The sequence below is a fragment of the Ictidomys tridecemlineatus genome, chromosome 5 (assembly GCF_052094955.1).
Source record: "Ictidomys tridecemlineatus isolate mIctTri1 chromosome 5, mIctTri1.hap1, whole genome shotgun sequence".
Lineage (NCBI taxonomy): Eukaryota > Metazoa > Chordata > Mammalia > Rodentia > Sciuridae > Ictidomys > Ictidomys tridecemlineatus.
Window position 1 is genome coordinate 116,337,922 of NC_135481.1, and position 27,513 is coordinate 116,365,434.

The following is a 27,513-nucleotide window of genomic DNA, read 5'->3' on the forward strand; positions in this document are numbered from 1 at the left end:
CAAAAACTAAAAAGCAGCTACTGTGGAGAAAGAGAAAGAATAAGGAGAGAAGAAATAGTAGTTGTGCTCCTGACACATGTTTTGTTTTTTGTGCTTTGGAAACAAATGTTTTATAAAATTTTAAAAATTTAAAGAAAAAATTATTATGTATTTAGACTAACATTAATAGGAACTAAGATTTTTAACAAGAGAAAAGAGTTGCAAATATGAAATCAAATTATCCAAAAATCCTGTAATCCTAAATTTGAAAGGGAAATGCCAGTATAGTGATATAGTTTTCCTGCTAAAGAATTCTTATAGCTCACTCCAGGTTGTAATGACAATCTGGGAATAGTGACTATCTTGGGACTGGATTTTGGTTTCCAAATAGTGATTTCAATTGAAAGGAAACAAGGCCCCTTGGAGGAGTGGCTGATTTTAAGTTTGGAACAGGAAAGTGAATAGGAGTAATCTGGAACATCTTGCAGTGGAAAGCAAGGAAACATTTTTAAGACTTTTGGTCCTCTCAAAAGGACACAGTGACAACACAAAGGGGTTCTGTTTTTAGTGAGAAAGGTAAAAACCAGCCCTGCCGTTCAGAAGCTGGCCTGCACTCAGTGAGGCCGTGTTTTCTCCTGGTAAACATGATGAGTCTCACAGAATACCTTGGACAAGTTTTCTCTCAGGTCATGATAAAATGAGGCAAAGCATAGACAAAACCAAAACTAAGATCAGTGTGCTGCCTACAGAGTACTTAGCCTGAATGCGCGATCTTCTTCTTCATTAATGGCTGCTTTGTCTTTCTTTTAGTGTATCCCAGCTTAGATCAGAATAATTGAGATACTCGGTTATAGAATTGTCCCACTTTCTCACAATATCCAAAGGTTTTTCCTAAAACCTTTCCCAAATTACCAAAGCGATGCCCAAATCCTGGAATAGATTGTACCATCCTCTTACTCAGATGCTCCATTATTCCTCACTGTGTATATTCCTGGTGGTCTTTGGCTGAAGGACACAAGAGGTAGAACAATTTGAGCAACAATATCAATAACCAAAAATATTAAATGATTATAGGGCTACAATCAGCAAAATTCAAAATGTTGGAAATTTTACAGGCAAATGACAAGAAGAAAAACAAATAGGGAGGTGGCATTTGCGAAGAGAGTCAAAGACAGATCAGCCATATGCAGTGACTAGTTTTGGGTCTTGTTTGGAGATCAGCATGTAAGAAGATATATTTTGAGGTAGTTGGGGGAAGATTTGAACCTTATTAGGAATTGTTAATTTTCTAAGGCAATGATGTAAAATAGATATATTTTAAAAAGTACCTATTGAAAGCATTTTTATTTGTAATGTTGTGGTGTCTGGAGCTTGCTTTAAAATAATCTTAGGAGGAAGTAGTGGATTGGGATAAATGAAACAAATTGACCATGTGTTTCATTTTTGAAATAGAGTGATATATATATGGGTGCTCATTGTATCACTTTGTAACTTGTAAGCATTTGGAAATTCCTGTAATAAGAAGCTTACTTTTAAAAACCATTTATATTTCTTTTTTTCTGTGAATTTGCCGGTCTGCCATTTTCCTTTTTTTTTTTTTGATTAGACTTTTATTTTCCTTATCATTTCAAGGATTTTTTTTAAATAATAGAAAATTAGCCTTTTGTCTTATGCTCACAATATCCAATGTAGAGAAGCTCTTGCTTCTATTTTTCATTGTCTTTTGAGTTTGTTCATGGTGCATTTTTAAAAAAATCTGTGTAGAATTTCAATTTTTTTTGTCAGTTTGTCAATTTTCTTTATGGCTTATGTGTTGCTTGGAAAAACTTCTGAGACTAAAGCTTTTTCGTGTTTTCATGCTGTAATAGGAAGTTTATATGCTTACGTTATTTGGTCATCATAGTTTTCTCAGTATATTAGTAATAATCTCCCCTAGAACTCTGCCTCAAGAGTAATTTAGGAAAAATGTTGTTCAGTAGGTATCATGATTTAAAAGTGAACACTTAGAGAATTAATTGTAAACAAAATTTGGTGGTTAATTTTGCCCTCCCCTCCCGTAAGAGTTAATGAAAAATCTGTTATTTACAAAATTTTTGAGTATTCTCAATGTTATGTAAAACAGTTCAAATTTTCTGGTTTTAGAGGAGTTTTAGTATTGCCTTACATAAAGAAGCATTTCTTTTAGCTTTTGCCCTGGAGTCAGGGTTAGGAGCCAGGTATCTCTCCCCTTTAAAGGTGACATCCTTAGGCTTGCTCCTATTTTAAAAATGTCTGACTGTCTTGCATCAGTGAGTTTCTAATCTTTTAGAAATAGTTGAATGTTACTCTGGTGTCTTCACTATTGGTTCTGGGAGATCTTTTTGAACTCAGGCATAAATCTTCTACCCACAGCATAAAAAGTCAGAATTATGTGTAGATTTTACAGAATCCATTCCTTCTGGGAGATGGGGGAATGGTGGCAGTGAGGTGACTTGGGCTTGTGTTTGGAAATGAACATAGTGTTTGTTCTCAGTTAAAAATTTGTTCTGCGGTTGGTAAAACCTTTTTAGAACTTTAAAAAAAATCATTTAAGAAAATAAAATTTGAGTAAGCACATCTAGTACTATATTTTAAGCATTTTGCTCTACTGAAAATTTTGTAGTCTAATGTTAATTACTTTCTTAATACAAGTAAAAAAATGTCACTAGGAAAATTTCTTTCTTTGATTATATTCGCTCTTTTTTTTTTTGAGTTTGAAGCGTGAGTCTTCACCTAGCTCTTTCCAGCTTAGGTGTGAAAACATGACTAGTGTGACAATTGCTGCTAAAGATTGTGTCACAGTTTGAGTTTAGCTTAATGTTTTTTAGGAATAAATCTATAAATTTATGGGTTCATTATCTCTGGAGGTTCACTTCTGCATTTTCATGGTTTGTTGTGTTATATTTTGATAATTACATGGTTCTAGTTTCAAAAGGTATCATATAGCTGTGAGTATCTGTCATATTGATAGGCATGTTCTCTGAGTGAAACCAGGGATTGAGATGGTATTCCTAACAGAAACCCAGAGGAAGGTCCATTACCTTTCCTCTGCCCCAGATTTTTATGTCAAATGGTATTGGTAATAAGTTATTTTTTTTAAAGCATATTTTGTATCCTTATTGGATATTCTTACAGTATTGTCACAAATGTAGAATTGAGGGAACAAAAAGAAGAAATTAGATGAAGACTTTTTGCATTACTGGGAAGTGGCTGTATAAACTGAGAATTCTGTGTTTTACTTTTCAGATGATTTCTTAGCACTAATCAAATGCATTAGTCAACCTCTAGTTAGCTGACTCATTTCTCATTTGTGAGAGGATTGTCTTTAGATGTATTGCTTTCAAATTGTTCCTGAGGTAATTTAGTGAAAGAGGTGATGAAGTTCTTTGTTGACCGATTATCTCTGTTGATTTTATTCTTTGACTTACTATAGTTTGGCTGGAAGCCATTTGCACCAAAACATGTAATTATTCTTAATCCCAAATAAGTTTGAAATACAAATGAGTCATTTTGGCCTAGGGATGGGTAAAGCCTTGTTTTGGGCTCCTTCTGAATCATTTGTTCACTAATTTATATTTTTGCCCAGATTTTATTAAAATCTTCAAATACAGTAGACATGGAGATAACAGAATATTTACACTGCATATGAATAACTTAATGGAGAAAGGAATATGCACCCGAATATCTAGGCCAATGGTCTAGTCTGTGCTTCATTGTCCCCTGAAGCATTAAGATATACAGATGCTGGGGCTGTTGTGGGATGGGGTCATTATTATTCCAGAGTTCTACTGCTAATTGATATATAGCCAAGCCAAGATCGACAGTTATTGCCTTAGATTTAGATGATGAGTACTTATGTAAGGAACTTTATAATTTTGCTCAGAACTTCCTGACATTCATTGAAAAGAGGAAGCAGCAGTTTCATGACTCTTTGATATCTTAAAAACTTGGATCATTGAAAGAGGCACTTTCCCACCTCTGTGAGCCTGATACAGTTTAATTTTTTAGATGTTTACAACTGTTCATTGTCTTAATAGTTTTGTCAAAGCATTCAGAAACATTGTTTACCTGGAAGAGTTTTTATTGATATATGAAGCTGGTGGAATAATTTTAAATTATAACTGTGTGAATGCATGAAGCTCAGTGCAGACCAAAGGTTGCATTTTATTTTTCTTTGAATTTTCAGCCCCTCATAGATTCCTGCACATACCATGGAGGTATTTTATAAATGCCTTTGGAATAGATGGGTTCAAGTGTTTAATTTCCTGGTGAACTAAACTGTTATAAAGAGAAAGCTTAGGAAATGTAGAGTTAAGAGATGATAAGCGTGCTTCCTAGACCATCTGTCACTAAGATCAATTGTTTCTACTTGGCACTGTAGATTTATTTTATTTTATTTTTTTGGAGGGAAGGGCAGCTTGGATAAAGTTCAATACAAAACAAAATAAAAAAAAAACACTCTTAAGTTATTCTGTACCTCTCCGTTTAGTGGCTCAGTCAGTACAGTTATTTAAAAAATTGATATTTTATTACTCAATGCATTCAGTGCTTATTGCATTAGCAATACTATTTTAACAACTGTTAGCTATTTCTGCCTTGCCACTTTGTAGTCTATGTTTGATGCTTCAACCTTAGTGATACTTTTCAAATACAAGTCAGAGCATGGTACTTCTGTTTTCAGGACCTTTCAATGATTTCCAGTCTCATTCAGAACTAAAGTTTAAGTCCTTACAGTGGCCCATGGGTGGGACATATTCTCCACCCTGTGCCCATTTACATTAGCCATTTCTCTCTCTTGGGTAGTTCTCCAGCTGCGAAGTGCCTTGTCTGAGAACAAGATGGACATGTTCCTGCCTTTGCACGTGCCCCTGCCCCTGCCCCTGCCTATATGTGGGATGCTTTCTCCAGATCATTGACATGGCTATCTGTTCTCACTTTATTTATTTATTTTTTGCTTAAATATCACTTTCTTGTCAGGTTTGTCAGACCTTATTTTAAATTCCATCTCCCTTTCCCATATGCCCCAACTCCTTGTCCCTGCTTCCCCCTCCCCCCTTTTAGCTCTTATTACACTTGGAAGTTTTACATGTTTTAATTTTCAAAATTTATCTTTCTCTTGTGAATAAAATATAAGCTCCACAAGGCTAGGACTTTCTGTCTGCTTCATTTGATGTTTTATCCCTGTCTTCTAGAATAGTGCTGGACACAGTACGCTGTCAATAAATATTTATTGAGCAAATGAGTTAATGAAGCAAGCAGTATACATAGTAATATCATAGAATTTTATGGGACTTGATATTTTTATTTTAAGTTAAGTGGCATAGTATGGTAAAAATGTTCATTTTTGTGAAAAAGTTTGCATCTGGGAGTGATGGTGCATGCCTGTAATCCTAGCTACTTGGGAGGCAGGGAGAAGCAGTAGGATCAATGAAGGTTCCAAGCCAGTCTCAGCAACTTATCAAGGCCCTAAGCAACTTAATGAGAAACTGTCTCAAAATAAAAAAAATAAAATTTCCTAGGGTAATTTTATGTAAATGAGAGAAGGAAGCTAGTTAGCTAGATGGTAAAGAGCCTGTGAGTTCACTCCTCAAGCTACTCCTACCTCTACCCCCACCCCCACCCCTGCGCCAGACCAAAGATGCAAATTGTTCAGTCTAATGGCACTGCTCAGTTAATAAAATGTAAAAAAGAATAAGGCTTAGTCTATCCTCTACTTTTTTTTTTTTTTTTTTTTTTGGTGGCACTGGTGATGAACCCAGGGGTGCTCTACCACTGGGCTACATTCCCAACCCTCCCTTTCCTATTTGTTTTGAGATAGGGTCTCACCAAGTTGCAAGGGTTGGTCTGGAATGTGCTGTCCTCCTAACTCATTCTCGATTAAAGGTGTGTGCCACAGCAACCAGCTCTATCATCTACTTTTCAGGGATGAATTTGATCTATTATAAACCCATTCCTACCCTGAGATGACTTTTTGACACAGATACTATGAAGTATTTAAAATTTTGGATTCAAGCTTATATAGTTCATTTTATAGATGGAATGTATTTTGAGAATGAACTTATACATGTTAGTGAAAAATATAAAAAAAATGTAAAAGCTTTGGTAAGAAATAAGTCAGTGGGAAAATTCTTGACTTAGATGTTCTTAATGAAACATTGCAAATTAAAATGCAAGTATAATATGTTCCAAAACTTTGTAGAAGGTAGGTTTACCTTTTGCCAAAGTCTGAGTCCCATCAGTGGCCTTCAAGGCTCTGCTAGCCCCCTCATTTCACCTCTGACCTCTCTTGCTCATTTCACCCTGGCCACACTGGCATCCTTCCTCTTTGTTGGCCAGGCATGCTTCTACCTTTGGAACAGTTCTGGAAAATTATATTTCACAGAGGACAGCAAGCTTTTTGAAAGAATAAGCTGTTACTTTTACACACAAATTATCTAGAACTGTGAATAACCTGAGTGGAAAATGCAATCAAAGCAAAAGGAAGAGTTTGTTTCAAGAAAAGAAGAATGAAGCAACAGTGTTGAGTGCAATTGGGCAAGTAAATAAGAAAGGATTGAAAATGTCATCTGGATTTTATAACGTGGTGGCCAGTCATGAACTTAGCAAGAGTTGTTAGAGTGGAGTCATGTAAATGGAGTCCAGGTGGCATGAATTGAGTATGTGAGGAAAAAGGAAATTATAGCAAGTACAGATGATTACTGAGACATTTGGCATTGAAAAGGAAAATAAAGGATGCTAATGGAGGGGGATTAAACATTTTTTTATTTTTAATTTTTTTTATCAGAGAGCCTTGAGGCACTTTTCAAAACTGATGTGAAGGATGCAATTGTGGTAGAACTGATTATATGAGAGAAGGATGAATTAATAGTATAAATCTTGAGAAGGTTGGAGAGGATAGAATATGAGGTGAAGGACCTGATGTTCCATAGGAGAATAGCTTTTTTACATAGTGATAGGAGAGAAGGAAGCTAGGATTGGATGCTAAGTTGGACTTGAAGTGGGTGCAAGTGGCATGTAGATTTGATTCTTGGAAAGAAAAGGGAGGGATTACAGGTGTTTGCCACTGTCCCAGCCTGTTTTCTTTCAAAACTAGGATTTATATCATCTGTTAAGAATTATGAGTTAGGAAGAGAATTACAGTTTTGAAGAAGAATAAATAACATAATCACAGGGAGTGATTGCTTAGCTTAAAAGCAGTGGCAGTGTCCTCTGTAGTTGGGTGATATCAGCATAAAGTTAGGCATCAGGGACTTGGATTAAAAACAGACTTAACCATTTTGCCTCTTAGTTATAGAAAAGAAATTTATGGAGTTCCTACAAAGTATAATGTATTGTGAATAAGACAATTTTTGTATCCAGGCCGCCCATAAATTTATAGTGAACCTTTCTCATATGCAAGAAGAGGTGAACAATACTTCAAAGGTCATAGCTGACCAAGGAAGAGATAGGTTTTTAGGTATGGGAAAGGTTTTAATAAATGTTTTTAGGTGGGGAGTGGTAAAAGGAAGAAAAGGCCAAAGAGTGGAGGTAATGTGTTGGTACCATGTTAGTGGAATGAAGAGTAGTCCAGCTTGTCCTAAATTATCCTTGAATCAGTGTCTTTCTGTATAGTATGAAACATAAGAGAAGTTTGAGACTTTAAAGAAAATTTTATAAAAATATATGACCCAATAAAGGAGCTTATATGCATACCTATTATAGGGAAACTTTGAGTAGTCATGCAATGTAATGAGCTTTATACAGCATTGTAATTTCCCAGCATGGGTATGAGGAATTCAAAGAGCTCATTAAGTGTCTTAGTATCATTGTTGTGATCCATTCAAGCTTGTCCCCCACCCTGCCCCTCTCAGCAGATTAAAAAAAAATTCCAAATTTGAATCCAGAACTTGAAAAAATGCCAGTTGTCTAAATACAGTACCATATTATGATAAATATAGCTATTGAAATTTTAAAATCTATTCACAAAACTTTGTTTTAATATTCATAGCAGAACTTTTTTGGAATGTTATCTGAAAAACAGAGGACCATTTTATCATCAGAGCTGACTATTAATTAGGCTATTGTTACAGATATAAAAGTTGATCTGCCACTGAAATTCTATTTGAATATGTATAGTTCCAAGCTTGCTTTGTGTATTTAATAACTTTAGTACCATAATTACTCTGTTTACAATTAAATTTTGGTGAATATGCTAATATGGAATATACCAGTGAGTGATTTCAGCAAAGGGCAGTATTGATTTGCATCTTGATGTGCTTTTCAGTTGCATCTGCATTCCAGTTAGTATTAAAGGGAAAAGAAGCAGTCAGATTATGTAATGGATTATGTGATAAAACTTTTTTCTTTCCTTCGAAGCCTCTCTGTTGCATTGGCTACTATAATAGTAGGTTTGAGTGAAGTTGGCTGAAATTAATGCAGAAAGATTTAATTTGGTTATGGGTTGTACCCTCCAGTGTATTCTTTAATGGAAACCTTAATGAAGATATTGGTTTCATTATTAGAAGAAGTCTGGAATGTACTAATGCAATTGTTTAATTCAAATTAGTATTTTAGAACACTCGTTAACTACTAAGGCAAGGACTTGTGCTTATGTTACTTTTGAGAGCAGGGATTTGATTTTAAATAATTCCCCTTTCAGAAATTATCTGAAAAGGATCAAGGAGATTGAGATACAACAGATTTTATATTCTCAGAAACTAGTAGACTTCTTATAATAGTCCTTAGCTAGAAAATAAGAGGCACTTTCAGAGTAGTGAGGTCAATCAGGAGTATGGGAGGATATTGAAAGGGACACTCAGGTGTAGACACAGATCCCAGACAAAGCTTGCAGAATCCTGTTCTCCAAAGTAAGTGCATCCCTTGAGAGGCACACTACTAAGCTTTTGTTTGGAAGAACATGAGAGTATTGACAGAAAAGGACATTAGGCAATGTTATGATATCACAATGTCCTATATTGTTATTGTATTAATGTGTATTCATATATAAAAGAATATCATCCTATACATGTGTGCAGTTATCAATTTATGGCCTCTCAACTCCAGTTTCTCCCTTCTTTGTTCTGTTTAATACTTGAGCTAGACCCTGTAAATATTTTCCCTTTTCTGGAATAATGTTAAGTTTTGTTGGTAGAAGGTGAGAGGGGGTCACTGTAAGACATAGCAGAGGAAGGGGCTTCTCTTGCTGCTGTTGTGTCTTTTTTCTTCATTTGTTCGTTTTTCTCTCTCTCAAGGTCCAGCTGCCAGCAGTGCTTTCTCTACTGTGTTTTTAGCACTGCAGTAGGCAGCTTATTGCTCCCACCAGTACTCTCCAATGGACCGGCTTCCAGCTTACCAGTACTCCAGAAAACTCTACCACCCAGCCGGGTATTGCCACAACCACTCCAATGAAGAGTACTCTCTTGGGTACTTTGACTTAGCCTTTGAAATAGTAACCGTTTGCCTCCATTTTCTATTCCCACATTCCTTAAAATTGTTTTTTATTCCCTTTAGTGGTTGACCACCTTTTATAAATTAATAATTTTTATATTAGATTCTGTTTAAATTACTTATGTTTTCTGTCTTTTGAGTGAACCCTGTTATAACTCATGATTTGTGTAATTTACTATTAATTTTGCATAAATAGAGTGAAATAAATCACAAGTGTACAGTTTGATTAACTTTTAGGAGGTAAACATACAGTTTAAGTATCATCAAGACTGGCTTTAAAACATTGCCAGATCCTGAGGTGCCTTCCTCATGATGTCTTCTTCCAACTCTTAAGTCATTTCCTCCCGAAAAAGTATCCGCTGTTTGATTTCTGTCACCAGTGATTAGGTTTGTTTTTATTGAAATTCACATAAATGAAACCATATAGTATTTCTTCTTGTCTGGCTTTTTTTCCCCCACAACATAGTGTTTGGGAGGTTAATCCATTGTGTTATATTTGCTTTCTTGTTAATGGATATGTGGGTTCCCGGTTTGTGGCAATTGTGATAAAAGCTGCTATTATTCTTGTACTTGTCTTTTGATGGATATATTTTCATTTGTCCTAGGTATATACATAGAAGAGTTGCTAGGTCAGTTAATTAACTACTGTCAAATGCATTTTTCAAAATGGTTGAAATGGTAAAGAATGTCCCAGTTGTTCTACCTTCTACCAACACTTGGTATTGTCAGACTTTCACAGTTGATGTCTTTAAAAAAACCTTTAAGGAATAGATATTTAAATGCTGTTTTGATATTTTAGATTGTGTTAAAAGAAGAAAAGCTTATAGAAATTTTTTGTGAAGTGAGCATATTTATTAATACCTAAATATGACAGAAGACAATTAATCTATAGATCAGTCTTATGGATTTTGTTTCTATTTTTTTTTTCTATTTATTTTTTAGTTTTCAGCGGACACAACATCTTTGTTTGTATGTGGTGCTGAGGATCGAACCCGGGCCACACGCATGCTAGGCAAGCGCACTACCGCTTGAGCCACATCCCCAGCCCCATGAATTTTGTTTCTAAATAAAATGTTAACAAATAGAAATAACCCAGAAGCACATTAAAGAATCATCATCACCAAATATAATTTTTTCCCCTCTAGGAACAGTTATGTTGAAATGCCCTCTACAAATATGTGGTATACTAACTGCATTTCTTTACGTTTTTTTATGACTCTCAACACTTTGAAGAGACAAGATGTTGAGTAAATGCTTGTTTACTAATACATTGTCATTGAGCCTCTTGCACCCATGAGAAGTGGCCCCTGAGCACTGACATGGCTATTGGTTGCCTGAGGTCATCCTGAGATTATAGGGAGCAGCAGAAGGGAGTCTTCCACGTCTTTTTTCCTTAGGAGCCATATGTAGGAGTTTCATCTAGGTACATTTTAAAGAAATATTTCTGTGTCATAGTGACTTCTTTTTGTCTGAGCCACAGAGTATATGTCAGTGATTCCTTAACATTCATGTGGAGCCAACTTAGGTGTGAGTATGCTTTTAACCCAAGGACAAAGTTAGTTTCAAATATTATTGATGTTTTTCATTCTTTGATTTTTTTCAAAGAAATCAATTAGCTAGGAACTATATGTTAATACTTTTGTTCTTGTAGCAAGGCCAGGATCCCCTAGGGGGTCTTGGGTCCAGGATCTTTGCGTCCTGAGCCAAGAATTGAGCAAGAACTGAGAGGTTAACAAGCAAGATAAAGGTTTATTGATATTGAGAGAAAACACTCTGTGAGAGTAGATGGATTAGCTGCAAAGTAACTTGGGATCCCATCTACACAGTGGAGCTCACTTTTACTTTTGGATTTTGGATTTTATTTGGGCAGTGTTAGTTCTTCCACCTTTTCCTGGGGTGGATCTGGGGTTGATTGACTCCTTGATTGATAACAAAACCTGGCATAATTTCTTCTTTATTACCCATGCATAAGTGTCCCCTCACCCCCCACATAGAGGGAAGCAAACTGCAATGCTAATGATATGCTAACTAGTAATAAGTTAACTTTAGGTCAGTTCCTGGGCTATTGCATAGACTGAAGGTCTTTGGAAGACTTTCCCTTCATCTTGAATTCCTTTTGTGGTCTTCTACATTTCTCCCTTTAACCACAGGATGACCCAGTTTTCCCTTGAAGGAAGGGGCTTCAGGTAGAATGTTAAGAGAGTCCTTGGTGGAGCTGAGAGTCATAAGGGGTGGTTCCTTCCCCATGCCCTGTCTCCTGCCAGTCACTTTTATGTGAATATTTTTTGTCCTTGGTTTTCTTGGGTTGCTAAGGTATATTTAAATTCCTTGAGCACTGTGGGTTCCCCTGATGTGTATGAGAAGTGAGAAAAAGAAGAACAAAATTGAATAACCATTTGGAAAAAGCTGGTTTCCTACCTCATACCAAAATAAATACAGACAGATCAAAATTTTACCAGCAAAATATATACCATAAAATAATAAAAGAAAACATGAGAGCCATTAAAAAAATTTTTTTTAACAGTGGAGGTCTTTCTGAGGGTGTCATAAAATCCAAAAGCTAAAAATAAACAATGTGAAAAGATAAGTTGGGAATATTACTTGCAATACAAAGAAGTAATTTCTTTAATACGTAATATATAAGAATTGCCTATCAACAAAAAGCGAGAATAACAATCTGAAAGAAAATGAACACAGTTCGCTAATAGTTCACAGGAAATGAAGTACAGATTTTGCTTAGAAGTCTTTTTTCTTTTTGTTGACTGGGAATGGGATGAGCTTACTGAGTATAAAAAGGTTTCCAGTTTTGATCCCTTAGTGATTGTTAATTATAGGAGGAGTAGTTTTTTAATGTTTAAAATTATATACAATACGGAAAACTTTATCAAGCAAACAGGTTTAATGAATGTATCTTTCAAAGTGGTCTCATGAGCACCATCTTAATCAAGAAATAAAACTTTGCCTGCCACATCCCCCATCCTAGTCACAATTTCCACATGCTTACCCCAAGTAAAGTCTATCTTTTATGATAACCGCTTTCTTATTTTCATTGTTAACTTGCATCCCCTAAGTACTGTGGTTTAAATTTACCTGCTTTTTCTTTTGTTTTAGATATTTTAAGTTTTTTAAAGTCCAGTTTCCTTCTTCCCTATTCTGGTTCCTCCTTCATTTGTTGAAAATTGTATGTGCTTCAGGATTCCCACAGGAGTTTACTGATCACATTCCTTTATTAGTTTATCATGTTCTTCTCGTTGTATCTTGTAAATTAGTAGCCTTGATCAGATTCAAGTTCTGTTTGGTTTTGGTTTATGTTTTGGTGTAATTGCTTTATGGGTGGTGGTGTGAATCAGGAGACAAGTGGATCTCCCTCTTATTTCCATGGTAGTTGCTACCAGTGCTTATTGCCCGGATCCATTAATTCATTAGGAGATGGAATTGGAGAAAATGATACTAATCTAAAACCATTCTTTTTTATTAGCTGAAATATTTCTTAAAGAGAAATTTTTCTTTGTCTTCTATTTGCTTACCCAGTGGTACAATTCATGCATGAAAGAGGATAAAACCTTGATTTTTCTCACTTTGCCAGTTTTTATAATGAATTGGTTTCCTGTTATTCTCTTAAAATTTATTCATTAGGATTTCTTTTGTGAACTCTTGGATATATCCATTTTATGTGTTTAAACGCATTGTGATTATTATTTTTACTGACTCAAATTTTCCCCTCAGTTGGAGTATCTTTGAAACTGGCTCCTTAGACTATTTTATATAAACCCTGGTGGTTTTTGATAACTTTCTTGCCATTTAGTATTACAAGATGTCCTAAGCTTCTCTTAGAGATTTTCAGCTCCAGAACTGGAATCAATAATTAAAAATACCTAGTTTCTTCTAATGGAAACAGTTTTCTTTACAGTTCACCACCAGGATGTTTGTTCTTTCTGGGTTGCTCATTATATCTAAACTTTTTTGTGAATAGGGATAGGGAGTACAAAGTTTCGTATACATATGAATGTGTGTACTTTTTGTAAAAGGTGAACTGTCTTATAAATTAAATGTATTTTCTTTTTTTCAGAAATTTTTAAAATATTTATTTATTTATTTTTAGTTTTTGGCAGACACAACATCCTTGTTTGTGGTGCTGAGGATCGAACCCGGGCTGCACACATGCCAGGCGAGCGCGCTACCGCTTGAGCCACATCCCCAGCCCTAAATGTATTTTCAGCATTTTTAATGTACTTCTCCATTTTTCTCATTTATATCTCCTTTCTTCCAAATTTGAATTGTGATTTTTAAAGACACCAAGGATAATAGAATAAGAATGTTACTTATTACAATAGTCTCCGTTTATTCACAGGGGAAATCATTCCAAGATCCCCAGTGGATGCCTGAAACCACAGATATACTGCATATACTATGTATTTTCTTTTATATACATACCTGTCATAAAATCTAGAGTAAGAGATTAACAACAATAACTATTAATATAAAACAGTTATGAAGGGGCTGGGGTTGCGGCTCAGTGGTAGAGTGCTCGCCTTGCACATGCAAGGCCCTGGGTTCAATCCTCAGCACCACATAAAAATAAATAAATAAAAAATAAGTAGTAAAAAACCCCCACAGTTATGGAGCTGGAACTGTGGCTCAGTGGTAGAATTCTTGCTTGGCATGTGTGAGGCACTGGGTTTGATTCTCAGCATCGAATATAAATAAATGAACAAAATAAAGGCCAATAAAAAAATTATAACAGTGGCAGAATTATAATTATACCTTAATAAGTTATGTGTGTCTCTTTCTCAAAACATTATAAGTACTACACTTATTTCTTCTTGTAGTGCCTATCTGATGAAATGAAGTGACTTGGACATTATGAAGTGGTCTTAGGCTACTACTGCTCACCTCTTTTGCTTGGACAAAAGCATTGCATTATTGTGACAGTCCATGGTGATAACCAAGATGACTGCTATGACTAATGGGCGCTGAGGGTATGCAGCATGGACACAGTGGATAAAAAGATGAAACGTGTAGGTCTGAGCAGAGTGGTATGACTCAAGATTTCATCGTGCTACTCAGAAAGGCATGGAGTTTAAAATGGATGAATTGTTTATTTCTGGAATTTTCCATTTAATATTTTTAAACCTTATTCATCCTTGGATAACTGAAAGGATTAGTGAGGGGCTATTTTACTTATTTTCATCTTTCCACATTTATGGACACAATAGCTTTAGTTAACAAAAGCAAGTATCACTACAGTATGATTACTGGAAAGTTGCTGCTTTTATATATATATTCTCCCACTTTTTATAGTTGGAATATGTCTGCATTGTTTGGATATAAGCTCATTTTATGTACTCCATTGTCTCCTTTGTAACCCTTTTTTCATTTCAGTTCTACACATGTATATGTATGCCTATTTATTAATTTAGTGTGCAGTGATATTGATGTTTCCTTAGTGCTTTTGGATATCTGAGACTTGTTCTGTATTAGGTTCTTGTTACCTTTTTCCCTGTTAGTAGCACTTCACAATATTTGTACTTTCATTTTTCCTATTATATGTATTGGTTTTCTTTATTTTATGAATTCTTGATTTTTCACATGAAACATTTTCATTGGCTGGATATTGTGGCATACACCTGTAATCCTAGTGATTCAGGAAGCAAAAGCAGGAGCACCCCAAGTTTGAACCCAGCCTTGGCAACTTAGAGCCTGTTTCAAAACTAGACAAACAAACAAATAAATAAAGAAAGGGGCTGGAGATGTAGATCAGAGGTAGAATACCTCTGGAATCCATCCCCAGCACTACCCAACCAAACCAAAAAAACCACTTTCTCATCTTTTTTGCCCTTTCTGAGTTTTTGTTTTTTTTCTTTTCGCTGTTTCTCTTAAGCCTAAAGTACTTTTCTTTTCAGCCTGCTTGCCTTCTAATTTAGTCTTTATTTCTGAATCTATTTTTCTTTTTCCTTTTTGGTGTTGGGGGTAGAACCTGAGGTTCTGCCACTGAGATGTACACCTAACTCCTTTTATTTTTAATTACTTTTTTTCTGCCACTTAATTTATGAGCTTTTCTAATAATGATTCTTGTTAATCTTTGTATATAATTTTTATTTACCTTGTTTTGAAACATTTATAGCTTTTAATTTTCTGGGAAGAAGTGTTTTTCTAAAGGGATATTTTCTTTGTTCTTTTTTCCCCTTAATATCAATTTTGTGTGGGACTAGACCTTGATTCCTTTCAGTTGCTGAGATTTGTATACAAGTAGTTTTCTTTATGTACATTTAGTTTTAGTTGGACTTTGAATTATTTCTAGAGGTCCCTCTCTATTTGTTTTTGTGTAGTCTTCTAAAATGTGGAGGCTAATACCCAGATGCACTTTTATTAGAACCTTGTATTATCCTCGACATGCTACTTTGGATTGTATCCTCAGCGTTTTCTCTTTAGCTTGGGTGGAGCCTGGCTGGTTACTTTGGAGAGTTGTGTAGTCCAGCCTGGTTTGTCTTACCTGCTCAAATTCTGGGTTTTTGGAGATAGAGATTTTGCCCCCTGTTTTGTTATCCGTGGGTTTGGAGTTTTGCTTTTATGTTGTCCTGTCTGCTGTTGGGGGGAATTCAAGGAGATTAAACAGCTGTGCTGCTGCAACCACCAGGCTTAGGGTTAACCTTGAGCCTGAATTCCCTCCTCTCTTAAATGGAGGTGATAATGTGGTCTTTAGAGTTTTGAGAATGAATGAGATCTACTTAAAGCATCTAATCTAGTGTCCTAAGTGCTCTCCTAAGGGCTTGTTGTATTTAATTGTATTTTGTTTTCATAATACAATAGTATTGTGTACCTGTCACATCAGTGTTAACCTTTATAAACTACTCATGGCATTGCTATAATGTGTGCATTCTATTTGGTGCACCTTTCCCCTAAACTTCATGGAACGGTTTTTTAAAAATAGCATTTTAATTGTAGATGATATGTAATTGAAACTTAAAACTAAATATTTTCCTTGAAAGTAATTTCATAGATCATTTTATTTATAGTCTCCTATCCAAGCTAAGAGATAATGAAATTGAATTTGAGCCATTATAAATCAGAATTAGCAGATGTCCTTAACTTAAGTGTTGGGATAAGTAGGAATTCGAACAACCTCTCTGCACAGAAGCTTTCCTTTAGGAAAAATGTTTTGAACACTACTGAGATTATAATTATGAGTGTTGCTTTGTTCTGTCTTACAGTGAAAAATGCCTCGTGTGAAAGCAGCTCAGGCTGTAAGACAGGGCCCTGCAAAGAGACGTCTTGCAGAACAATTTGCAGCTGGGGAGATAATAACTGACATGTCAAAAAAGGAATGGAAACTAGGATTACCCATTGGCCAAGGTGGCTTTGGCTGTATATATCTTGGTAAGTGTATGACTACTTCTAATCATCAATCCAAAGATTTATGTGCTTTCTTATCAAAATGGTTTCTCATTTATGAGCTATTATTGGATGTTCCTAATAATCTGCAGTCAACTTAATATTGTATGATTAAGCAAAAATGCATCTCTGACACAAGAGTAGAAGATTGCTCATTTAATCACAGTGGAAAAAGAGGATAAAATGTATGTCATACTATCACTAGTGTGCATTATGGCTTTGATTTTTAAGGTATTTTATACAATTTTAATGTCTTGAGACTCAAAGCTATATACTTCTTTTCTCCCCCATATCTACCCAAGTAGAATTTATTCTTTGACAAATTTTACATGTCTTTTACAGGTGTGGATTTTTCCACACCTGCACAGCCCAAATAATCAGTGTAATGGAATTAGGAGAATGACCTGGAAACTGCATATTGGGCTTGATCAAATGACTAATTAACGTACTTTCATTGAAATTTTTGGAGATACATTTAGAACCTAGAAATTCTGTAGGATAAATTATTGATTTAAAAAATATTTTACCTGAGTATTTTTAAAGCTTTCTGCTTCACCAAGAATATTAGTAGGGGTTGTATTAACAAAGCATTTTGTATTAGCTTTTGATATTTCTCTTTAAATTTTCAATTTGTTGTTGTTATCCCACCTTATCTCAATTTAGTTATTTAACTGTTTATTAATTTCTCCATGGAAGTTTATGAAATTGTACTTTTAGCCATGGAACCTTTTTTTTTTCTTTCAAGCTAATAGTGTAGCATAGGTGAGAATTACCTGGAAACTTGTTAGAACTGCAAATTCTTAGGCCCTACTCCAGACCTGTGCATTCAACACTGTAGGAGAGGACCCAGCAGTGTGTTTAAAGTTTGAGAACCACAGCACAGGTAAAATAGCAGCTGCTCTTACTCAAGAGAGGTCCTACCTTAACTTCCTCTGCCATCAGTCTCTTGGCCTGTCTTCATAAAACATAGCTTCAAAATTGGTGTTTTTCTATATCTTATACATTGTATAAGATTCATATGGGCAGGGGAAACTTGTCTTTGGGAAAATAGGTATTGATTCCTTGATCTTGTTTAGAGTCATACCCATTCCACTGAATTAGGCTGTATTTGACTTCAGGGGAAAATCTTCATAAACCCTGAAGAAGTAGTAGCTATATATTAGCCAGGTGGTTTAAGAGAAATGGGTAGGTTATATTAAGTTGTCTCTACTACAGGATATGTGGATTTTTGACTTGTTAATGGCAACTTGTCTCTAAACAAGTAGACCCTTTTTCTATTAACTTGCTTTATTTTATAACCTTTTGTAAATTTGAGACTTGCTCTGCATGTGTGTTAAATGTTTTGTTTGTATGTATTATTAACAGGTGCTATCTAGTGTTATTTTTTAACATCAATGGTTTTATATCACTATGTGGTAAAACTTTGCTTTTGTAAACCTGGGTTGACTAATTTAAAAAGAATAGATTTGCTTGAATATGGCTGCCTCTAGTTCATCTCTTTGTACCCACTTATGCATTGAAACACCATATTCAAGATCATTTTCAGTGTCTATTCATGAAATTAATAGATTGCCTTGGAAATTTCATTTTTTTTTTCCTCTGTAGCATTCCATACTGTATATCTTTTCTTCCCCCCTCCCCTGCAAAAAAATGCTTCCATTGTCTTCATGGTACACTATACCTTCCCCCCTTGTTTTCTTCTTCTGGCTGTGCTTTGTCTTCTTTTTAAGTACTCATATGTTCTTCAGCTCTCCTTCCTTGTCTCACTTATCCCTCTGTGTATTCTCTCAGACTGATCTTATTAGATTTCATGGCTTTTGTTACTTCTCTTTATTTTTGATTTCCATATCTTTCATCTATAACCTAGGGCTTGATTTCCTATATTCAGGCCCATGGCCAGTGGCCTACAACAAGTCCCTAGATGGATGTCCCATAGACATGTCTTACATTTATATCATATTTTATTTTCTGATCTTGTCATGATTAGGAGAGGATTATCTGAATAAATGAAACCATTTAAGCTAGATACTGGGAAGATGTTCTTGCATATTCCCTCATTAATTTTTCTAGTACCTTATCTACTCCTATTGCTTTAACTGTGATTTCTCAAATCCATCTGTTTCTCTCCTTCTTTCCTGCCAGTACCCTAGGTTAGGTCATTATCTTGTCTGTTCTGGACTCACACTGACATAGAGATTCTTTCTTCTCATCTAGTCCTGGCCTCCTTGCATCCCATTGTTCATAGTGTGGCCTGAGTGGCCTAATATGCCAATCAGATCATTTGATCATTCTGTTTAAATCTCTTTAGTGATCTCCAGTGCCCTTAAAGAGCCAGGCTTTTTTTTTTTTTTTTTTTTTTTAAAGAATGGCATACAGGACCCTATATATGTTTGTTTTCAGCCCTTTTGTTTCCTTAAATCTATGCTTCAGCCATCAGTCTGCCCTTTGTCTCTCATCTGTGAATATGCTGCCGCTGCCTATTTTTTTAAACTTACTGATTTATTTTGTTTAACCAATACATCCAATATAAATCATTTCAACATATAGTTAAAATAAAATTGCCAATGTGATAATGTCATGGCATGGAGCATGTGGCAGGACCAAGCTGCTCACCTCATGATGGAAAGAAAGCAGAGAGAGGACAGGACCAGGGTCCCAACAGCTCCTTTAAGGACATGTGCTGGATAACCCATTTCCTCCACTAGGACCCACCTCCTGAAAGGTTCCACTAGCTCCTAATAAGCCCCATCAGCTAATGACCAAGCCTTTAACAGATGAGCCCTTGGGGACACTTAAAAATCCAAACCATATCTATTATATGCCACATATTTATCTATTCTTCCCCTTGATGGACATTTAGGTTGTTTCTATGTCTTGGCAACTGTATATAATGCTTCATAGAAACATGGAAATGCACATATCTCATTGAAAACTTTATATGATGCTCCTTGCTCCTCAGAGCTAAGTGTAGAACAGGTACTATATGTTTTTGTTTCCCTTGTGTTTACCCTTGCTTAATAGTTTCCACATGCCTTGAAATTACTTTTTTAAATTCCAGAATAAACAGGTACTTCTTGACGAGGACAGCTCTTATTTTCCTTGTGCCTGGCATATTTTGCACTTCGTACTGTTTGAGTGAATTATTGTGCTTGCTTTCCTTCCCACCTTTCCTCATCTGAATTATCTAGTATTATTGGGATGCTATCTTCATTTTAATATTCTGTTAAAAAATCTGAACCTGCTTTATTACTAATTTAATATCCAAGTGACATTCCCTGGGACTGTTCCTCAAGGAGCTCAACCTTTTCATCTGCCCATATTAGCCATTTTTATCAGTTGGTCTTTCTTCTTAGTCTGAAGTATTTTAGCTGCAGCCCTTCTAAACACTGCTGCTTTCCAGCTGATTTGTAGTTTCTTGGTTTCCATTGCCTGTTCCTCTTCATCTCATCAGCTTCTAATGTGAGAGTGCCTTAGGGTTCAATCCTAGAATTCCTTCTTTCCTCTTTCTACACTCATTCCCTAGGGGATCTCCTCCAGTCTCAGAGCTTTAAATAAATAGTGTATCTGTGTTGATGACACTCAAATATATTTTCCCTACTTAGGCTGTTCTACTGAACTCAAGATTTAAATATCCAACTGCCTTTTAACATCTATCTGAACTTGGATGTTTAATAAGCATTTGCAACTTAAGATACTCCAAAGAATGAGTTCCTTCTGCAGTTTTCTCCATATTAGCGACTTCCTCTTTCCAGTTGCTTAGGCCCAAATCATGGAGGCATCTATACCTCCATTTTTCTCTCTTAAACCTTTACCTTCAGTCCATCAATGAATCCTGTTGGCTCTCTTTTGAATGTGTGGTCAGTCTGACCAATTATCAATACCTTCTCTTGTTTTTCACACTGGTTCAAGGTCACTCTTTTCTCCCTTGGATTACTATTACTTCTTGCTCATTGATCTGCCAGATTCTGCTTTTGCCCCCTGTTCACCAAAATGAGTCTGATCTTGCCAGTCCCCTTCTCAAAACCTTGATGTTACCTGTTAAACCCTGCTGCTTTTCTGATATCTCCTGTCACTTTTCTAACCTCCTTATTTCTTCTCTCCCAGTTACAAACTTGTTTAGCCTGCTCCCACATCTAGTCCTTTGTGCTGGTCTGCCTAGAGTTCATTTCCCTCTGTACTCTAGGCTCACTCCCTGGATCCCTTGAGACCAGTGCTTGAGTAGTGCTGTCCACAAGGTCTCTTCTACACTGTAACTCTGCCTCCCTTCCTTGCTGGCTTAATTTTTCCCCTAGTACCTACTGCCATCAAACATACTTATTTGTTATCTGAATCTTTTCTAAATCCCTATTTTCTAGAAACTGGCATTTAAGAGGTATTTGGTAAATAGTGAGAATATGGGCAATGTTATACGCTTATCTCAGTATTCTAAGAAAACAGTGCTTCTTTATTTGCATGAAATAAAAAGACAGTTATGTTAAAATTATTTTGGATGGCAGTTAAAAGTTCCGATACGTCCTTAAGTATTGATCTGGATGAGTTTTTCCCAAATTAGGAGTTTTTGAACTTCAGTTCCCTATTTTCATACCTTTCAGATGTTCCTTATAAACAGATTTCATAGTTTATTAAAATTTAAAAATTATATCAGTTATTCTTCAGGGAATTCACAATGCATGTCAGAATGTCAAAGGCCATGAATACTTTTGAGTTAAAGAAATATTTAACATAAACTTGGAGTTTCCTGCAATTAAATTGATCAAATTCTAGAAACCAGAGTTTGTAAGATGTGTTCTAGTTTCAGACATGTTAAAACATGGAACAGTCCTAAAATTGACGAAATGTGCTGTGATAATATCCTGAAACACATATTTGGGAACTGAAACTTACTCTATCAAGGGGTTACAGATATATAGATCTAAATATTGGTATAATATTTATAATAACATTACTTGTTCTGATATTATTTAATTTTTTTAAACAGCTGATAGAAATTCTTCAAAATCGGTTGGCAGTGATGCACCCTGTGTGGTGAAAGTGGTAAGAAAATGTTTTAGCTAATATTTTTCTTTGCTTAACTGAAGTTAACATAATATTTATTTTGTAAAACATCCTTTTTGATAAGTATAATTAATTAAACCGTAATGTATTACATTTTAAATAATGTTTTGTAAATGTTTAATGAGAAACAAAAGAAGCTTTACAATTTGAAGTAATTTGTGCTTAAGAAGTCCTTCTGGCCTGTTTTGAATTAGAGTGGTACTGGTATTTGGGGTTAAGTGAATAAAAGTGTAGAAATATGCAGCTGTGGAGTAAAAATATTCAGCTCAGTCTTTTCATTTTATCTGTTTGGATTAGGTGAGATGCGTTTAATATTTACATTACTGATTTAATGTAATTTTATTATATTTTGCATTTATTTCTGGACTTCCACTTGGTTATTATTTTTTTCTTTTGACTTATTCCTGATTTTCTTCCCTTTCTTGTTCAGCTCAATAAATTAAATTATTTATGATTGTTGGCCTTTCTCTGATATGCTAATGTCAAAATTAGTGTGTAAGGATTGACAGCATCTCATCTTACATAATAAGCACACTATGAATAACCAGGTCAATTTACAAATTTATGAAATAAAAAGATGACTTTTTTTTAAAAAAAATCAATTATTCACCTTTTTACTTACCAATATTTGTCCCCTCCCCCAGGGTGTTTTTTTTTCCTTTGGTACAGCAGTTGAACTCGGGGGCACTTGACCACTGAGCCACACACATCCCCATCCCTGTTTTGTATTTTATTTAGAGACAGGGTTTTACCGAGTTGCATAGGGCTTCAGCCTCTGGAGCCTCCAGGAACCTCAGCTTCTGTGCCTGACCCCCAGAGTTCTTTAATACATGTGAAAAACATGTTTTTGTTAAACGTAAGAGTCAGCAGAATGTGTTATTTGGGGAAATTAATATATAACTCCCTGTTTTTCCTAAAGGCTTCACAACTCATGAGTTAGAATTACTTGAAAGTTTTTCGTTTTTGTTTCACTCAGTTTTTGTTTCACCCAACTTTTTTTAGAACGTGTAAGACTGGAAGACGCCGCACCACACAACACAGATCACCAAAGAGGATCCCACTTTATTACAAAAGGCTGTGTGTTTATATAGGTCTAAGGAGAGGTCGCAGGGCTGAGGTAGATAACAGGTCACCCATTTATTGGCAAGCTCTTCCATATGTCGGTTCCAGAGCCCAAGAAGTTAATTCTAATTGGGGCTAAGGCGTCCCACTAGCAGGGTTTGAACGTTGGCGCTGTCGGGAACGTTTTGCGCCAGTGAAAGAAACAAAGAGGAGAAAGAGGGTCTTTAGACACCATGTTGGGGTATTTCTCTGGGGTGCTGCTGCCGTTATATGTTTTCCCAACATTCCTCCCTTTTTGTTTTCTTAGGAATTGGGACATCGTTAGTCAGATCTGGCTGCTTCTGGCTGTGCGGGGAGGGCCTAGAAAGGGAAGTGGAGGAATGTTGGGGGGGGGCAGGTCTGGTGAGATCATGGCAACCAGAAATAAAACCCAGTGGCTATAGACAGCTACTTCCATAGGGGTGAAGTCTATGAAAGTTCCCTGAAACCACAAGTCATGGATGGCATCGAACCAGTCCTGGATGGAAGAAATAGTTGGTATCAGTCACTGGTCCTGTAACAGAGACTCTAGGAAATATTGGAAGCGTTGCCTTGACATGGCGTCACCACCACCTGAAGAAGATCAGAGCAAACAAAAGCAGGATGAAGATAAAAAATTAAAGCAAACGTCAGGTTTTGGCAGAAGTTCCATGTCGGGGGACTGACAGAGAAGATGCCAAGGGCCATGAGGAGGCTTAAAAGGACATAAAGGCTCAGAATCCAGGATGGCAGATTAAGAGGTTCTCCGGGCTCGTTGTCTCCCACTGTCCGATGTCCGTTGCATTCCATCGCGCCTGGTAGTGAGCTTCAGCAATGAGTGAGCTGTTCTCTTGAAGATGTTGGGGGTTCACTGGTCAGAGGCTGATAGTACCTAAGCAGAAGCTGGTTGAAAGTTTGGTTAGAGATCTTCCATAATTGGCCCTGTAGGAAGTAAAACAGACAGGGCAGGAACAGACACATCAGGAAAAGAAGACATATGGGCCCTAAAAGAGGCAACAGCCACGATTGGAAGTGGGCTCAAAAGAAGGTGGCAAATGGGTTTTGGTTTGGTGGATTTTTCAAAGAGGTAGCCAAGTCGGTGAGCTTGACTACATTAGTTTCCACAAGGCCTGATTCATTGATGTAGTACCAGCATTCTTCCCTCAAGAAAAGACAGGTTCCACCTTTTTCGGCTGTGAGTAAGTCTATAGCTCGTTGATTTTGAAGAGTAACTTGAGCCAAGGATGTGACCTGCCTTTGTAAAGATGCTAGAGATTCTGCCATAGAAGTGAGCGCTTGTTCAAGTTTAGAACTTATGTCCTGTACAGCCCATAAGGAGTGTCCTAGAGCTCCGCCTCAGATACAGCCAGTGAGAGACCCACCAGTATTGGAAGGGAAGCAGCCCACTTATTCTGCACTGAGGGAGACGAGAGGGCCTGCACTTCAACTGGGGTATAGAGAATCAACTGTGGGACAAGCGTCACCAGTATACATGGGTAGAGGTGTTGGTGAATAAGATAGTGATGAGAGAACCATTATACCAGAAGAATGAGCCAGGTGGTTCATAGAGGGCGAAGTTAAAGGTGATGTTAGAGTGGCAAAACTTTGACTGGGACACACCCAAGCCCAGGAGGCAGCTCCGGGGAATCACAGTATGGTGAGACTCCTCGGGCTCCCATAATGGAGGCTCCCATAATGGAGTGTCGGGTGAAAGGGTTCCAAGAGAATGGCGGGCAGATGGAGTGGAGAAATTTGAGAGGTCAGAAGCCTAGAAGTTCAAGGGAACTGCTGCAAGCAAAGGTCGAGTCAGAGAGGCGCATAAGTAGCAATCAGTTGGTATGATGGCGGGGAGGGTTAGATTTAAGAAGTTTACAGTTTCAGTAAGTAGTCGTAGCCATGAATACTGTGGTGGACTCCTGACATTAGGCTTATATGGATCCTGTATGGAGTCTAACAACTGCTGTTCGGAATGCTTTATGTCAGTAGGGATTATAGCTACTGAGGGCTGGGAGGGTTGAAGCTCTCGGGAGATGGAGATGGAGCCACAGTGGGTGGGAGAGGATATGTCACAGTAGAAGGAAGTATTTACCCTAGCCCCCCCCCCCCATCAATCTCAAATTTCCAATGCAGAATCCCTGATGCATGCATGTGGGTTATGAACGTTACATGACCAGTAGGGGCATCCCCCATAGGTTCGGGTCACCATTTGCAGTAATCTCTGTCTGATCATATAAGAAGCAAAGGTAAGGCCTAGTTGCTATTTTTAAAAGTTCAGAATTCTGGGAGGAGAGGGGAAGGAAGATGGATGCATTACATCCTGTAGGGGCGCAATCGACTGAAGAAACTAGACTAGTGTAACAAGGACATATGTCTCTCTGACTTTGAATCTCCAAGTATCATGGTGGAGTATGGGCGGTTACACGAGACAGGCGAAGCTTTAGAGGATAGTTAGGATGTGGAGAGCAGGAGTAAAGGGGAGGTCTAGAAGGTGACTCTTAAGGCTCCTCTGGAGTAATCTTGTCATCAGCAGGTGGGGCGGCCTCCTGGTGATATGGCTTCAACAGGACTCCTCAGTTTGATCTGCTATGAAGCATAGCTTTGCTGAACATAAATGGGATGAGGTGGCCCAGTTGAATCCAGTAACATTAAGGGCCTGATTACAGTCAGTGAAAGGCCAGTTGCCTTGGCCCATGTACTGAGAGCGGATGGTGCCATCCTGTTGCCATGTCGCTTGGATGTAGAGGCGCCATCTGTGAGTTGGGATAGAAGCTTGAGAGAGATGAGTGATTAGTAATAGGAGAGTGTTGGCGAGAAACTGGGTTTGGTGGGCCTCAGCATGGTGGAAATATGACTATATGGGGTCCTGTCCGGTGAGGTTTCAACGACTGAGAATGTAGCTCTTGAAGTAAGACTGCATCACCTGGTTGAAGAGGGTCCGATTTAATTCCTGATTGTGCTGGAACAGAAGTAACAGATGGTGCAGGAAGACACCAGTGTGCGTGTTCTTAGGAGTTTGTATAGAAGCATGAGATAGGGCAGGTGGGACACAAGGGGGGGGAGGAGTGACAGGAAAGTTTTAGTTGATTAAGAAAGGCATCCATAGAACAGCTCAAAGGGGCTAAGGCCTGAGGGGGCTCTAGGGATTGCCCGAATTTCGATGAGGACCAATGGCAAAAGATTGGGCCAGGACAGTCTGAGTTCAAGCAAGTTTAGTGAGATGATCCTTGAGAATGCCATTAGGCCTCTCAACGTTACCCAAGAATTGGGGTCAGGGGGGGATATGGGGCCTCCAAGTGCTGTTAAGGCCTTTGGAAACTAGTTAAACAATCTGAGAAGTGAAGGCTAGACCGTTGTCTGGCTGGATGGAGGCAGGAAGTTCAAACCTAGGAATGACCTGCTCAATGAGGATGGAGGCGACAGTGTCAGCATTTTCTGATGGTGTCAGCAGTTTTCCTGCAGGAAGGAAGGCTTCTATCCAACTGTAAGAGAGTGTTATCCCCAAATTACAAACAGTTAAATCCTGTGTCAAGGCCTGACCAATGTGGTACGGACTGTCCCTGAAGCCTTGGGGTAGGCCTGTCCATGTCAGCTGTTGAAACCTAAAGAATATAAGGTCTTCCCATGTGAAGGCAAAGAGGTAATAAGAGTCAGGATGCAGAGGCACTGTAAAGAAGCCAGCTTTAAGATCCAGGACAGTAAAGTGAATGGTCAAAGGGGGATATGAGAAAGAAAAGCATGAGGGTTGGAAACCGAGTGGATGGGAATAACTGTCTCATTAATTAGGCGGAGTTCCTGGACTAAGCAATAAGTTCCAGAGGGTTTGCGCACTGGCAGTATGGGGGTGTTGCAGGGGGAGTCAGTAGGAATAAGGAGTACCTGGGCCAGAAACTGGTGTATAATGGGCTTAAATCCCTCCCTATGGGTTTTGGAGATAGGAAATTGGGAACACAAGCAAGTTTAGTTTGGTGTTTCAGCTGGGTATGGACTGGCTTGTGGTGAGAGGCAATAACCAGCATGGAGATGTCTCAGACCTAGGGATCAGGGGGCAATGGCACAGTAGGTACTGTCAGGTCATTAGAGAGGGTAAGAGTTAAAGGCCAAAGGAGATGGGTGGTAGTATTCTTGGGGTGTAATTGGAGGGTGGCTCTTAATAATTGGAGAATGACCAGAATGGTGAGTGAATGGGTGTTCCTCCAGGGCACAGGCCAGCTTTACAGTTCTGTTTGGGGAGAAGGGTTTGTTATCAATCCCCATAACTGAGACCTGGGAAGGAAACAGAGGCCTAGAATGGGCAGGCAAGACAGAATAGGTAGCCCCCGTGTCCAAAAGGAAGGTTATGGACTTACCCGCTGCCTGGAGCATTACCCTGGTCTCCGAGAGGGCTGAGGGGGTCTTTGAATCTGGGCTTCTTCAGTCTTCTGCAAACCCCAAAAGTTCAGGAGAGGGGACTGCCTGACTAGTCATACCCCTTGCGTAGAGGCACTGAGGAAGGGCCAGCCAGAGGCAGTCAATCTTCCAATGTCCTGTCTGCTTACAGGTGGGGCATGGCCTGGAAGGAGGCTG

General features: G+C 37.5%; 1 protein-coding gene across 7 annotated transcripts in view; it reads left to right on the plus strand.

The window, feature by feature from the left end:
* The window catches only part of Vrk1 (VRK serine/threonine kinase 1), an 86,364-nt gene that overhangs the window by 17,829 nt on the left and 41,022 nt on the right, over nucleotides 1-27,513 (plus strand). For 6 of the 7 annotated variants that reach the window (XM_040274548.2, XM_005333899.3, XM_040274554.2 and 3 more), the window contains 2 exons: nucleotides 16,635-16,800; nucleotides 21,794-21,849. In XM_040274548.2, the coding sequence (XP_040130482.1) occupies nucleotides 16,641-16,800; nucleotides 21,794-21,849 (216 nt within the window). In that variant the 5' untranslated portion in view covers nucleotides 16,635-16,640. Of the gene's footprint in view, nucleotides 1-14,252; nucleotides 14,442-16,634; nucleotides 16,801-21,793; nucleotides 21,850-27,513 lie in introns of all 7 variants that reach the window. The other variant, XM_040274550.2, reaches the window with a different exon arrangement.